Source organism: Nelumbo lutea, chromosome 4 (assembly GCF_056320005.1).
Source record: "Nelumbo lutea isolate HS-2025 chromosome 4, American lotus-T2T, whole genome shotgun sequence".
Lineage (NCBI taxonomy): Eukaryota > Viridiplantae > Streptophyta > Magnoliopsida > Proteales > Nelumbonaceae > Nelumbo > Nelumbo lutea.
In genome coordinates, this window is record NC_142687.1 from 7,077,483 (window position 1) to 7,094,221 (window position 16,739).

Consider the following 16,739-nt stretch of genomic DNA (forward strand, 5'->3'; position numbering starts at 1 on the left):
TCTGTTGGCTGCCTACTCCTGCAGAAGCCACGAAGAGCTCATCTTTGTAGATGGTACCTCACGAAGAGGACTGATGAGGCTTTATCCGAGTTGAAATAACGTTGGTAGAGCTGCTTAGTCTGTTGGCCATCAATTTCCTACATAGTCTTTGAGTTCATAAAAAATGGAAACTAGAAAGTGAGAGCTTTTAGTTTCTAAAATGTGAGAACTTAGCTTTCTGGAAGAAGAGGACTTGGCCTTTAAGAGGATGAGAACTTGACTTTTTGTAGCGTTTCCCACAGACGACGCCAATTGATGAATCAATTTTTGGTGATGTATCAATTTTTTGTGTTAAGTACCTCGTTATTTGGTATGCTTCCAAGTGGTCGATGACTCAGAGGCCGAAGTGAACTTTTGCTGGATGACCAGAGGGCCGACCTGCCTATTAGGTGTCGAGCTGACCAAAGGGCCGAACTGCCTGGTGGCGAGCCGGATTGATTGTTGAGCTTCGTAGTTCTTTAGAGACATGCGAAGAATCAATGTCAAAGGACCTGGGGTGGGTAACCCGGTGATGTCGCTCCGATGCTTAAGTCAGTACTCTCATAGTAGATTGCGAGCTAAAAATCACAAAGTATGAGAGCTAGAATATACTTACTTGCCCCCCTATGCCATTGGGGTTGGTGCCTTTATATAGGCATTGTTTGGCATGGGTTTCACACACCGCATCCGAGATTTCCGAGAAGTCATCTAAGTGGTCCGAGATTTCCTGAGGCAACATTCATGCACGTTGACCACCCTCCGAATTGTTCAGCACGTGGGCCAACTTCCAAGGATCGTGGGAGTGTTAGGATATGCATGTCGAATTTGTCAACAAGCACGTCTCGCAAGTTGCCAGCCGCCAGCCACCAGGTTGCACCTAAGCTAGGTCGCTAGGTGAGATACCATCAACTTGGCTAAGGCAAGTTGTTGCCTAAGCGGTTCCGGGTGTCATCTAGTTGTTCCGAGGTGCCACATGTCATCATATCATTGGAGGGCCAAATCCGCCCTCATCACCACCCTTTAAATTCCCGAATCCCCATGAGCGGGAACATAGTTAAATTCCACCGGCATAAGTTTGGCAGAACCACAGGATTCAAGCATAGCCCCACGGTCCACCCCGCTCTAAGAGAACAAATATTGATTTTCTTGATTAAATTTTGAAGATAACATGAAAGAAACCTTTTCATATTTATAATTGAAGAGGTATCGTCATATACAGCGGAAAGTTGAACCAATTTCTAATTTCAAATCTGCATAAACAGAACTGAAGGCTAAGCCCTACTTAATCCTGAATTGCTTTAATTTGGCTTCTAATAGCAAGTGACATTAAGGCAAATGAAAAGTGGTCTCTTAAATTTATGGAAACCACTTGCTCCCTGCGCCCTCTTTTTCTTTTCCTTTTTTGCATGTCTGGGTGGATACTGGATGATGAGTGCTCATCTGCATGGACTGGCTCCCGCTGCCTTAAGTTTATGGAAAGCACTTCCACATTATTTATCATGATGATATCAGATTAAATTATATATCGGTTTGAAATAGGATTTTGGTAGTGGCATCCCTTTTATGCCACATTCATGACTCCATCTGATACACCCTATACTCTTCAATACCAGAGATCTATCTAGAAAATATGGTAACACCCTATAATGGATTTGGCTGGATTATCCACTTTCAATGGAATTCTTATTATCTGTCAGTCTTGAAAAACAAAAGGACTATTATTCATCAAAAAACAAAAGGACTAACATTAGATAAAATTTTAACTTTCAATGCCTAGCAAGCTCATGAATACCCCAATATCACAAAGATTTGCTAATATGACTGCACCTCCACTGCTTGCCTCTTTGAGCTGCTCTTCATTAAATATACCAGTACAAACTCCCACTGCCAGAGCTCCTCCAAACTCAGCAGCTTTGATATCATTTGGCTGCAAGTGGGTGACAGGAGAAATACACATTAAGGAATTTCATGGATTTCCATATCATGAAGATCAGACGGTAAAAGCATTAGGGATTTAGATGTTTGTTAGATATGGTCATTACTCACTTGGATTTAAAAAAAAAAAGTGTGCTTGAGACAAAATTCCACCAGCATACAACTTGCCAACTGGATGGTTCTTCATGCCAAGGCCATCCAACAGGTTAGACCCATCATTGGCCAAAGAGGTCCAAGAGAAGTTTTGTTCCAGAGATTAACCTAACTAGAGAGTTAAATTATCAAAAAAAAAAAACTAACAAGAGAGTTTCAACCCTCTAGCTCTAACTATTTGATTCCTACAATTTTGTCTTCATCATCCAATTGATGACACATTTTGACATCTCCTTACAAAAAGGATCAAGTCAAATTGAAGACCCCAATCCTCCCGATATAACCCCACCCCTCGCAGAGAGGGGGTAGAAGGATGTAAGTGCAAGTTAATCAATGTTCTAGCAAATTTTAGAGTTAAAATATAGGAAAAAAGAAAGAAGAGGCAGAGGAAACTTTACGCACTGTATCACCAACATGCACTCTCAGGTCAAATGATCCAGAAAATAGTGTTGCTGCCCTATCTGCTGCAATCTTCACAAGATGCCCTCGATCAATGTGATCACTTCCAAATCTGATTAAAATATCAGAGGGCAATATTATGATCAGAGACAAATTCTAAAACTGAAAAAAGAAAGACTTCTTGATCATTTGTTTCAACTTACCCCCCGAAATTGGGGACGGTGAAATACTTCTTTATGCCCAGTCCCTCCATCTTCAACCAAGCAATCTCCTCCAAATTACCTGTGACCTAAAAAGGGAAAATTTGTAAAATAGACTCTTGGAGACCAATACAAAATAGGAAAAACAGATGACTTAAGCTCATAAAGTACATCAATTTTTGTTTCCCTATTTCTTCCTTTCACCCCTTCATTTTACTCTCTTATATCTGATTCTTTGGTTTGAGAAAGATCCTGCTTTGTTGGGTTGAGATATACATGTTAAATCATTGTTGCCCCCTTCAGGGGCCATGATATTCATAGCTAAGTAATGCATTGTCTACAGAGCATGGGCTTGGAAAATGCAGATACATGGTGGAAGCAAAGAATACAACGGCATTCTCCAAAATCCAGGACCAAAAATAAGGATAAATGTATGTGATCCAATTAAGTGATACAATAATAACAATCTTAATGCAGTTAACTAAATGATGCATCTTTTTAGTTCTTTAGGCATGCTAAATTTAATGAGACAAGTTATATTTACACTTCACATCTGGTAAAGGAAAAATAAGTAGTCCTAAAGTTTCATGTAAGAAATAGAAAATTTGCTAGGTCAATGTTTACATGATATAAAGATTCATATAGTACATTTTTTTATTGGTAGATAATATCCATGGATAAGCTAAAATTACAAGATAAGAAATGTTTTAGATAAATATCCATGTATAAGCTGTTGGTGAAGGTGTCTACAGTGTTTTTAATAGAGAATAAGCCAATAAGGAATGACACATAACCAAAGAGGGAGAATTATGTAAAAATCCAAATAAATTAGACGGGGATTGTAAGCATACCAAACCAATTGCCACATTTTGTTTTGATAACAAGGCATGAAGGAGAGACTCAACACCAGAAAGTACCTGCAGTCCTTCTCCAACTTCTTTGCTATGTTCCCTGGCATATTCTATCATCTTTGACTTCAAAACAGGTAACTTTTCAGTAGCCACCTTCATCAAGAAATTGTGCACATAAGCATGTTTCCCCCAAAGGAAGAGAGAAGAAATTCCAAATAGTTGACACAGAAAATAAATTATTTGCTGTAAGTCGCTTTAACCATATGACCAATAAAAATAATTGCCATGTGAAAACCAACAAAAGAATTTGTTTAGTTTTAATTTTAAGATATAATAATATACAATTCTTTTTTGTAAGATTCTAAATGAAGGTTCTGAGTCATAGAATGCACATTAACTGTTTAGTTCTAAGATACACATGGCAATTATTCCCAATGATTGTATCAGTTACATCCAAGATTCAAAGTATCGGAAAGGCAATTTTAAGATACGTATCGGGATACGCCTTGGATATGCATGCGTATCAGAGAAAAACTAAGATACACATGGATACGCTTGGAAACACTATAAATACTTTAATAAATCATAAAAATACATCAACAACACTAAACATAAGACCTCAATGAGGTGTATATACATTAAATTAGTATATTTTAATGGTTTTATGAATAAATATATTATAGCTAATTATAATTTCATTAAAAATCCTATGCTTAACTATGATTTATAAATTATAATTCTTAAGGTTTCATGTTTTATGGGGTGAGAAAAACCCAACTCTCCTATCCAACCATAAAACATGCATTGGCACAACTTCTATGTGAAAATATAATTAATAATTATTATTTATTATTCACTTCCAAAAATTATAAAAAATAAATAAACATTATATAATATATTCAAAAAATAGTTATTAAAGAAGAAATTTTAATTGTGGATATGATAGATCATCCATAGAATTATAATATATTCAACCATTGTGATCAAATGATAAAATATAATTAATTAATTAATTATATTTTAATTCTAAAAAAATAAAAAAAAATTATTAAAGACATGGTTTTAAAACCGAACCGGTGGCCGAACATGTCAGGGTTCCGGTTACTGGTTCGAACGGTCTGACCATTTGACCCGAACGGTTGGCTCGTTCTGACAAAAAAAAAAATTTTAAATTTGAAAAATGGTCAAAACTGTTTGAACGGTTCGAACAGTTAATCGACCGGTTCAGTGGTTTGCTGATCAAAATCAACAGTTTTTGGGGAAAAAAGATGTTCTAGGGGAAAACGGAACCAGTAAGGTGACCGGTTCTCAGTTTTTCCAGTCTGACCATTCGGTCCGGTCCGGTTTTGAAAACCATGATTAAAGAAGAAATTTCAATTGGTCTATGGATGTGATAGATCATCCATAGAATTATAATATATTCAATTGTTATGATCAAATGATAAATTATAATTAATTATTATTTATTTTTTTATTCTAAAAATATATATTAAAGAATAAATTTCAATTGCTCTATGGATATGATAGATAAATCCATAGATCTAAAACATATTTAGTCTTTATAGGAAGAGAAAAAACTTGCATTTTCAAATTTTTTGTTAATTTATATTTTCCCCAAATATCTTCATGAAATTTCCACAAATCTACTGATAGCACAAAAAATTTGTGATTTTGAATGTAACAAATGTAGATCAACATAAATTTAAACATTCAAGAAAAAAAAAATCACAAGATATTATAAAAGATTGAAAAAAAAATTACCTATTTTTGCCACATTTTTTCAAAATTTGAAAAATCTTTAAAAAATTGATGATTCACATTTGTTTCTTGCAAAATTTTGCAAATCTAGCACTCTAGGAATGAAGTTTGGAGTTTTAGAGTCATTTGGGGGTGAAAGAAGGCTTATTTTGGGGAAAAGAAGCTTACTTTTCCCCTTTATTTTTTATTTTTTTAGTTTTTTGCCATATCTTTTTCATTGATAAGCTGTCGATGCGCCTCGATACAACCCCAATATGCCTCGATACGCCCCCAATATGCATGAAAAAAGACGAAATGTCTGATTTCCATGCGTATCCTGTATCAGTTTTTAAAAGACACGATACGTACCGGGCATATCGTATCGAAATTTTAAACCTTGGTTACATTAGTGTCATGTAATTTAACCATATACACACCATTCACATTTGGATGGACCTTCAGTGCAAAAGTATTTGTCATACTTCTTTGTTATGATCAACATTGCAAATCAGATATATTTTGGGAAAGTTAATGTTATTTGTAAAATCCCTATTTGATTCTAGGTTAAAGTAGAGAAGAAGAGAAAGAAGAAGAGAAGAAGGAGGAGAAGAAGGGTTCGGTCAGATTAGGAAAAATCAGTCCACCTCTAGCCGACCCACTTGTATTTATCTCCAATAACATAGTTACAAGAAAGACCATATTGTCCCTCATAAGTGATGGGACACATAACTTAAACTTAAATAAAATAGACCTTTCACTCTCATATGGATAAACCCAAATGACCAAAATACCCCTGATTTGTGTATTCTAACACTCCCCCTCAAGCTGGAGAGTATATGTCATATAGTCCCAGCTTGTCACAAATATAATCTACTATGCCCCGAGACAATCCCTTTGTAAAGAGATCTACCCACTGATTTCCTGAGCTCACATGAGATGTGGTTACCACTCCACTTATCACTTTCTCTCTCACAAAGTGACAATCGACCTCAATATGCTTGGTTCTTTCATGAAAGACTGGGTTGGAAGAGATATGAACAACACTTGGTTATCATAGTATAGTCTCATGGGTTTGTCAATCGAGAACCCCATCTCTTGTAGCAAGTTCTTCAACCATACTAGTTCACATGTGGTATGAACCATAGCTCTGTACTCAGCTTCTGCACTACTCCTTGCCACCACTATTTGTTTCTTGCTCTTCCAAGTTACAAGATTGCCACCAAGGAAGGTACAATACCCTATAGTTGGTCTCTTGTCTGATATAGAACCAACCCAATCAGCATTTGTATACCCTACTATTTCAAGAGTCCCTCCACTTTGGTATAGCAAACATGACCTGGAGCACCCTTCAGGTACCTAAAATCCTTAGAACTGCTTCTAATGAGGAATCCGAGGATGTTGCATAAACTGACTCACCATACTCACAACAAATGATATATCTGGTCGGGTAATAGTCAGATAATTCAACTTTCCCACCAACCTCCTGTATCTTTTAGGATCATCAAACTCTTCACCTACATCAACACTCAACTTGCCATTAAGTTCCATAGGAGTCTCTGTTGGTTTAGCACCCAAAAGTCATGTTTCTTCAAGTAAGTCAAAACATATTTCCTTTGACATAAGTTAATTCCATGCCTTGACCTTACAACTTCTATTCCCAGGAAGTACTTCAGCTTACCCAAATCTTTCGTATTGAAGTGGTCCTGTAGGAATTTCTTCAACCTGTCAATCTCGTTACTGTCACTCCCAATTATGATAATATCATCCACATACAACACTAGCAAGATTTTCCCATCTTTTGAGTCATGGCTGAACATAGAATGGTCTACCTGACATTGTTTCATCCCAAAGTCTTTCACTACTTCACCGAACCTGCCAAACCATGCGAGTGGAGATTGTTCCAGTCCATAAATTGCCTTTTTGAGTCTACAAACCTTACCATCCTCCCCCTGAGCAACAAACCCTGGCGACTGCTCCATATACACTTCCTTAATGAGATCACCATGTAGAAAAGCATTTTTTGTCAAGTTGCACAAGAGGCCAATCATACATAGCAACTAATGAAATCAACACCTGAACTGAACCGATTTTAGCCACAGGAGAAAATTTATCCATATAGTCCACACCATACAACTGAGAATAGCCCTTGGCCACTAACCTGGCCTTCAATCACTCCACACTGCCATCTGGAAGATACTTCACTATGTAGACCCACTTACACCCAATAACATGCTTACCAGGAGGAAGAGCAGTGAGTTCCCACGTGTGATTGTATTGTAGAGCAGAGAGTTCCTCTTCCATGGATTACCGCCACCCTAGGGAGGTAAGGGCTTCCTGGACAGTCTTAGGAATGGAAACAGATAATAGCAATGATATAAAGTTGTAATGGGAAGCAGAAAGGTGAGCAGCTGAAACATAGTATGAAATAGGATGAGAAGTACAAGTGTGTTTACCTTTCCGCAGGGCAATAGGAAGATCAAGGTCTAAGGAAGAAGAAGCAATGACAGGATCTGTCGACGAGGGCTGAATTGGAGGAGTCGGTGCTCTTCTGTAAGTATACACTTGTTTGATTGGTGGCCTCTCAATAGTAACTGGCATGGGAGGTGAATCTGCAACTGGAATGGGAACCACGGGAAGGGGATCCGCAACAGGGACGGGAAGAGGAACTACAAAGGAAGGAGAAGAAACCACAGTAACTTAGAAAAAAGAAACTGATTCAAAGAAGGTGACACTGGAGCACACAAATGACTTATGGAAGTTAGGGTTATAGCACTTATACCCTTTCTGAGTCATTGAGTAGCCAAGGAAGATACACTTAGTAGCTCGTGCATTTAACTTGTCTAAACCAGGCCCCCAAGTTTTGAACAAAACAAACACATCCAAAGACTCTTAGGGTGAGAGGAAACGAAGACAAGGTGGGAAACAACACCGAAAAGGGGGATTGACTTCCAAGGATGGACATGGGCATCCGATTGATGAGAAAACAGGATGTGAGGACGACATCACTCCAAAAATGCTTTGGGACATTCATATTAAGCATCAAAGACTGAGCAGTTTCAGGGAGATGTCGATTTTTCCGCTCAGCTACACCGTTCTATTGTGGGGTGTAGGTACAAGAAGTTTGATGAATTATCCCATGGTGCTCTAAGTATTGCTGAAATGGTATTAAGGTGTACTCTTTGGCATTATCGGAGCGAAAAAATTTTAATATGAACACCAAATTGGGTACGTATGTCAGCATAAAATTTTTGAAAAATAGAAAACAATTCACTGCAGTCTTTCATAAGATAAATCCATGTCATCATTGAAAAGTCATCAACAAAAATTACAAAATACTTATAGCCATTGTATGACATCACTTTGATCGGACCCCAGACATCAGAATGAACTAAAGAAAAAGGACTTGAGACACGAATATCAACTCTTGGACTAAAAGAGACTCTGTGATGTTTCCCAAGCTGACATGACTCACAATCCAAAGATGAAAGATGACTCAAGGAAGAAACCAACAACTTCAGAACCTTGAGAGAATGATGACCAAGTCTGCAATGCCATTGAAGAGGAGTAAGAGACGACTGAAAAGCTATTGGAGGGCCACCACCATCAAGGTAATACAATCCACCTGCCACATGCCCTCCACCAATCTTCATCCCCGTCTTGAGATCCTGAAACACACAAGAAGAGGAATAAAAGGTTATGAAACAATTAAGTGACTTGGTTAATCTACTAACAGACATAAGGTTAAAAGGGAGCTTGGGAACATATAAAATAAATGATAAAGACAAGGAGGAGAGATAAACATCACCAACACCACGGATGGGAGATGTAGAACCATTAGCAAGAGTAACTGTTTGAGATGTGGAGGACCGAGAAAGAGAAGAAAATACATTAGGAGTCCCAGACATATGGTCCGAGGTTCCGGAGTCAATGATCCAGTGTGAGGGCTTGGAAGCCAAGCAAGCCATAACAGAATGGGCAAGGGTAGCTGTGTTCTGCTGAGATGTCTGAAGGAACTGCTCATATACTGCACGGGGTACACTCACCATCTCCTTCCTAGAAGCACCAGTAGATGTGGAGGGGATCGGGTCATTATGCTGACTATCAGTAGTTGTACCACTACCCTTAGTCACAGCATGGTTAGCCCAAGTGTTGGGTGGACCATGTAAATTATAGCAGAAATTAATTGTATGCCCCTCTAATCCACAGTGTGTACACTTCTTAGGGGCATTACTTCTTCCTTTACCACGACCTCCCACTGAGTCCCGACCTCCACTCCGGCCGCCAACATGGTTAAACATGAGACCACCACGGTTACCTAGAAGTCCACGACCACGACCACCACCACCACCTCTATTTCCACGGCCTCCCCCTCTAGTCACCACAAAACCAGATCTGTCTGAGAGAGAAGAATGCTCTATAGACTCAAATAGATGTCCTCCTCAAACGGGCAAAAACTTCTTCAAGTGAGGGAAGAGCAGACCCCCCTAGTATTTGTGCTCGAACAGGCTCATATTCAGCCATCAAACCCACTAGAAACCTTGTCACATCAAGTTGCTCACGCTGTTGTTGAATCTGAACATCCTGTGTCAAAGGATGATACACATTGAGCTCATTTCGAATATTCCTTAGACTTGCATAGTATATCTCCAAGCTTTGATTGCCTTGCTTCAGATTAAAGTACTCTTGGTACAACTGATACACCCTAATTGTATTATTTTGTCCGAAGTACAGTTTCTTAGCATGGTCCCGAATTTCTTTAGTTGTATCTTGGAACATAAAGTTCATGCTAATTTTTGGTTCCATGCTATTCCACAATTATGTCATTATTTGTGCATCTTCTTATTCCCAGACACTAAACCCCGGAGAATCAGAGGAGGGTTTCTCCTCTCTTACATATTTTACTTTTTTCTTAGCCTTTAAAAACACCTCCACAAATTTTGCCCACAGCACATAATTCTCACAATTCAACTTAATAGATGTCATTTGAACATTTAGGTAACCTGGAAAAATCATAACGCCTATTTTATTGTCATTCCCATCTCCAATCGATGCCATCTTAACTAATTCACCTTCAAATATTCAGCACAACCTCACGCACTTCCACAAAACTTATCTCACTTTCAGCACCACCAACTTCTTCAAATACACAATACACATTGCACATCAAATACAAAAGCTGAAATCACTCAGTCATTAAATCAAACACAGAAATCAGTATAAACACCACCACACGACACACAAGGTTTCACTTTCGACTATTCAGAAGCATCCACACACCATTCGACACAGTACAACCACCACCACACCACTGCTGTCGTGAACTTCAGCAGTCGAAAAACCCTACTTTCAGCACACATATGAGGTAAAAACAGAGGAGAACAAGGCTGATATGCATACTAGTCACTTCAAACCTCCACAAAAAAAATATTTTGAACCAAAACACAGCATTTACAGTCCACTATTTGGGCAAAAAAAATAGAATTGTTCATACCTGTCCACAGACAACCCTCTTCGTATCACAGAATAGAGGACATCTAGTACACAACCTCAACGACCACCACCACAGTAACTGGAGGCATACTCACCTCCAAAACCACAAAACGACTACTTCTTTTTGGCCTCTTGTCGAGCTTCCACTCAGGCTAGAAGAAAATCGAAGAAAGCTGAAATGGTTGGCGGCAAACCCAGGAAGAAGACAAACAGTGAGGAAAGAAGAAAAAAAAAAGGGAAAAGAGAACTAGGTTTTATTGCTCTGATACCATGTAAAATCCCTATTCGATTCTAGGTTAAAGTAGAGAAGAAGAAGAGAAGAAGAAGAAGGAGGAGGAGAAGAAGGGTTCGACCAGATCAGGAAAAATCAGTCCACCTCTAGCCGACCCACTTGTATTTATCTCCAATAACATAGTTACAAGAAAGACCATATTGTCCCTCATAAGTGATGGGACACATAACTTAAATAAAATAGACCTTTCACTCTCAAATAGATAAACCCAAATGACCAAAATACCCCTGATTTGTGTATTCTAACACTATTTAATTGGCAGGGTACCAATGAGTAATGGGATAATGTCTATAACTACTAAGTAATTAGATCTTTAGGGATCTATTAGTTATTTGTTTATTCTAAATATTGAGCAACATTAAGGATACCAAAAAACGAAGATTTTCTCACAAGTCATAAGGAATACAAATCCATCTTTCAACACAAATCTAGAACATTGTTTGGGACCCCCAGACAGGAAATCCACCTCAAGTGAGATAATGTTCCAATAGTGTGTTGTTATAGGATGGACAATTTTCTTTGTTTCATTAGCTTTTTGGTTAAAATTAATTTGTAATGAATCGCTCATCAATGGATATAAATCTATAAATAGGCCATCTTATTGTAGTTGGATTTGGGAGTTGGAATGGAATCGAAGTGGTTTTTTTGTTTGGAAGTACCAGAGCTGTCATGTTTTCTCTACTCTTCTCTATTTTCTCTACTTGTTTCTGTTACAGCAGTATATTTCCAATTCACTCATCTATTAGTGAACTGGAATTCAATTCTTGGATATATACCTCTTAGTCCAACCTTGTTTTCATAGTGCTATAGTTCTTGGATGGCATACAAAACCCCACTTGTATACAGAATTGGCACAAAAGGGACAAGTGACAGACAAGGGTGACCTTTAGATGAAAACTCATCTAAACATTAAGCAGAATTACAAATTCAATCCTGGACCTGTTGTTCCAAAACCAGCTTATTATGAACACTCCCCACCCTAGCCAAAGGAGCTAACAAGCCTATTAGCAGATATAAGGGTCCTCATATACAAGTAGTTCATTTTAGATGCCAAAATGTTTGCCTTCGTTATCAGATGTCTAAATTAACCATGGACCGTTAGGCATAGGCCCTTCAAGATAGCCATATAACTACAACCTAGAATAACCTTCCAGTAACAGCTTAACTATCATAAACCTTGCAATAGAGCAAGAAGTTCAGCTCTCAAGGAAATCCCTTCACCAGATGGACTGAATAGCTCATCAAGATAGTTCAGCTTGGAAATAAACATTGAAAACTGGTTTATTTAGTTACAGAAGATCTTAGTCCATACACAGGACCAAAACCTGTGTTCTGTCCAATGGGCATCCTATCAAAATGCAGATATATCTGAGCCACAAGTAACGGCATTTACAATAATTGTAGTTGAATACCAAAAAGAAATAAGAATAATAATTGTAGTTGGTTTGCAACACAGTACAGGCCCATTATTCCTGTAAGATTCTTCGATCTTTTAAAATCCAGTTTTTTAGTTGACGGTTGTAAAGGTCTAAAAAGATACAGTTTAAACTATCTACAAGATATACAAATAAAATGCCAAAGGCCGAAGATACCAACTTCATATGGTATGCCATAGTGAACGAGAGTATTCACAATCACTGAAGGATCAGTTTGCCCATGATGCTGCAAAAGGTAGGGATAATGTTAATTAAACTGTAACAAATTTGAACTCCTGTAGTATTTTTTTTTTTTTTGAAATGTAACTCCTGTAGTATTCAAAAATGTATATATAGTAGAAGTAGTCATTTTGCACAAAAAACAAACTTCTTTTTCAGCGGTTAACTTTGTAATCCCCAACATTTAATGCTAAAGCCTCTAATGCCGATTTCACCTATGGTATTATATACTCAGTCCAGCAGCAGCAGATTTGAAGAAAAAAAAAAAAAGTGCAAATTAAAGGGGAACTGTTGACTCCTAACCGCTGAACCCTTTTTTTATTGAAAGGCATAAAAAAGGAAGAAGATTTGGTTGATTGGACTTCACTTCTACATTATCGCCCCAGTTCTTTTGTCAGTTCAAGAAAGCCCAGGAAATGGATAACAGAAAACTATAACTTCTAAACTTGATGTTTAACGTTCCCACTTCCCAGACTGATAAAAAACAGTTCAAAATTCCCAATTCCCAGCAATTATTCAGAAATGGAAATATAGGATTGAACCAGTCATACCTTTTTTTGTAAGAAACAACTAAAGCTTCTAACTGGAAATGGTAACAATGGAACAACATGTTAAGACAAGGAAGAAAGCAAATAAGGAGAGACACCTGAATCGCGTCTATGGTCCCTTCGATGCCGAAAACCTCGAGGAAAGCGTAAGAAAAAGCTCTGCGGTGCAACTTGTTTGAATCGGAGCCAGAGCTTTGGATTAAAGTTCCATCAATATCAAACGTAACTAGAACTCTCTTCTCAATCTGTTGAGGTTCTCCTTCCATCTCTTCCTTTCTCTCTGTGGCAATGGAGTTACAATCTCGAATATCAAAATCTCCTCCGAGTTTTTTTTTTTTTTAATTTAAGTAAAGCTCTCTAGTGAATACTGAGTAATGAGGGAATACATAACATTATTTCAAGCAAGGTATTGATTCAATTAGGGATTCCTCGCATGATGTTCGAATCCATAACGAGGGATTCCATGACATATGATAAGCAAGGTATTGATTCAAAAAGGGATTCCTCACATGACGTCTGATTGGAATCTATTTAACACCCTTCAACATATTTTTTTATTGTGAAATGATAGAAATATCCATCAGGTATTATTTAATTTTCTTTATCTGCCACTGAAGCGATGCGGCCGCTATGGCGGAGAATTGTCGCATTCGTGGACGACGTGGAATGGAAGAAAATTTCCTGTTCACGGAATCGTCGAACCTAACTCGTTGAGAATCGCACCGCTGTGACTCTGCAGTCTACTCTGTCAATTAGAGAAGTTTTTCTTTCAATGTTTTGATTTGGCGACTCTTGAGTCTTTACTCTCTTATCTTCACCAAGGTAAATATGGTTTAAGTACTCCCTTTACTGTACTTGCTTTGCTCCGTAAGACACCACTTTAGACTCTTCGCAGCTCACATTGACTCCCATGACTGCCGGTGGCGGGGGAGCGTCGCCGCCTCCTCCTCCTGCTCCCATCTCCGACGGTGAATTCCTCCTTCAATTGCTTCAGAAGTCCCCTCAACCCCACATACCTCCAACACCACCAAACACTAGTTCTTCATTAACCCCACCTCCATCTCTCCCCGTTGATCCCCATCATCCTCTCCGCCGTTGCAGCAATGGGTCCCACCCTTCCCTCCCCGTCGTGGCCCTCCAACGACCGTGATCTCCGCCCTCCTTGGCCTAATGCCACCAATACTCCTCACCCCCTTAACGCCCATCTCCCTCCGTTCCCTTAGAACCCTGGTTCAGAGGTCTGTTTTGCCAAAACCCAAGCGAACAACGCCTGGTCTTCCAAACAAACCAAAGGGGACAAGCCAATGCGGTTCCTTTAGTGGGAGACGAGACTTTAATCATAATGTGGACAAGGAAGCGGGCAAGCGGCTACTCATAGTGAGCTGGTGGTCTCTTTCCATCTTTTGATGACAATGGGATGTGTTGTTGCTTAATTCGAGATGGTGTACGAACTGAGGAGAGTAATTAGATAGTCTTTGTCAATAGGACGAGCTATAAGAATGAACCCGTGCTTCAAGATCTGTGATAAAGAAAGGAAAAGTCAGAGGCCCGATGAGTTATCGTCGAGTAAGTACTCTGACGTTCAAGTCAGTAGGAAGTGGTAGATGATCAGGCTGAGCTATAAGGGTGCTGGTCCGAGCTAAGTAGCAATATGGGTGTCAGAAGTTGGATCCCTTATCTTGAGTATGGAGTAAATTTTTATAGCCAAAGATCCGTGTCCTAGTCAGACTGGGCTTCTGGGGTTATTGGGATGAGGTTAGCCACTGAGGTATTCGGAATAGTCCCATTCCCCAACGGAGCCGTCTTCCTTACTCCTCTTTATCCGTAGTTGTGCTCATCCATATGACGTGTAGCTAGCGTGGCTGAAAGGATAAGATGGGGGGCCACAATAATAGCGTAACTCGATTGACCTATGCTGACGTGGCCGAGCTATGCCGACGTGATTGAACTAGGTTGATGTGGCCAAGCGATGACTGGGTAGTCACGTGCTTCTCAGGACCAGCTCAACCATGACCCAAACACCACTCCCATAGTTTTGAAGTCAATGAATGAAGTGCTCTCAATTCGTTCCTCGGTTGAGGAATTTCCAAGTTGATGTCTAGTTGAGTGTTTGGTCCCTTTGGTGTTCCTTGAAGCCTACCATAGTCTTGGGATCCGGGCAATATGGAAAATGGCCGGGGAATCTTTCCATCGTCGACTGCAGAACTCCAAGAACTCTAACTTCGGAATCCGAACACCACTCCCCTAGTTCTGGAGCCGAGGAGGGGGAGTGCTTGGTCCGAAGTGTCAAACGTTCGCATAGCTTGGCAGAGCGCCGAGGTGTCGAACTGAGCTTTGAGGTCCGTTTTATTGGTGGGACCAAGGAAGGGCCCTCCTGACTCCTGGTGAAAGTTGAGCTTCAGTGTTGTGGTCATTGTGATGCTCGGCCATGGTGTGTCGAGCTTCGGAGTTGAGGCTGCTGTGATGCTCGGCCATGATGTGCCAAGCTCCGAAGTTGGGGCTTAGCTCGGCCGGGTGCCGAGGAAAGGCTTTTTGCTGCTAGTGGGTGGCCGAGCTTCAGAGTTGAGGGCGTTGTGATGCTCGACCATAGTGCGCCGAGCTAGGAAGTCCAAGACCTTAGAGATGTCGAGCTACGGAGTTGAGCCCATTGTGATGCTTGGCCACGATGCACCAAGCTACAAAGTTGGGGACCTTAGAGATGTTGAGCTACGGAGCTGAGGCCATTGTGATGCTCAGCTATGGTGCGCCAAGCTATGAAGTCGAGGACCTTAGAGGTGTCGAGCTACGGAGCTGAGGCCATTGTGATGCTCGGCTATGGTGCACCAAGCTACGAAGTCGAGGACCTTAGAGGTGCCGAGCTACGGAGCTGAGGCCATTGTGATGCTTTGCCACAGTGCACCGAGCCTCGAAGTTGGGGGGGCCCATAGGTGCTGAGCTACAGAGTTGAGGCCATTGTGATGCTTGGCCATGGTATGCCGAGCTTCAAAGTTGAGGGCCTCGAAGGTGCCGAGCTACGGAGCTGAGGCCATTGTAATGCCCAACCATGGTATGCCGAGCTTCGAAGTTGAGGGCCTCAGAGGTGCCAAGCTACGGAGCTGGAGTCTCTGCTCTTCAGTTGAGGAACTTGTACATGAAATTTCAGAATCTGAGCACCACTCTCCCAGTTCCGAAATCAAAGAGTGGATTGCTCGGTTGAGGTGTAGGAGGCCTCCTTTGGTCGATATTTGTTGTTGGGCATTCCGAAGAAACTAGAGAGACTGGTTGACCTAGTGGTTCTGGGCGAACCTCGAGCATCTGTGACGTTGGTTGGACCGCTGCTACAGGGTGGACTGGGGCAATTAATGTCGTGGTCGTTGCCTGTCAAGGTTGTCGCTTCGGTTCCCGAGGCCTTGTGCGTGTGGTAATAGTCGTGTCAATTGGTCTTCCCGAGCTTTGTCAGGATGGCGCTTGATCCTCACCAT

The 16,739-nt window shown here is 40.2% G+C and overlaps 1 protein-coding gene across 4 annotated transcripts; it reads right to left on the reverse strand.

Annotated features, from left to right (window-relative positions):
• Window positions 1-1,669: 1,669 nt before the first annotated feature.
• LOC148853654 (uncharacterized) lies at window positions 1,670-14,292 on the reverse strand. Of its 4 annotated transcripts, none has more exons than XM_088984700.1 (6): window positions 13,377-14,292; window positions 12,672-12,737; window positions 3,623-3,709; window positions 2,709-2,794; window positions 2,509-2,617; window positions 1,670-1,945 (listed from the first exon to the last, which is right to left on the reverse strand). In XM_088984700.1, exons 1-6 carry the CDS (start codon window positions 13,542-13,544, stop codon window positions 1,778-1,780), a joined length of 684 nt encoding a protein of 227 aa, XP_088840826.1. In that variant the 5' UTR covers window positions 13,545-14,292; the 3' UTR covers window positions 1,670-1,777. The 4 variants fall into 4 exon arrangements, with proteins under 4 accessions (XP_088840826.1, XP_088840825.1, XP_088840829.1 ...); XM_088984699.1 differs by having other exon boundaries at window positions 3,557-3,709; window positions 13,377-14,288; XM_088984703.1 differs by lacking the exon at window positions 12,672-12,737.
• Window positions 14,293-16,739: the final 2,447 nt, after the last annotated feature.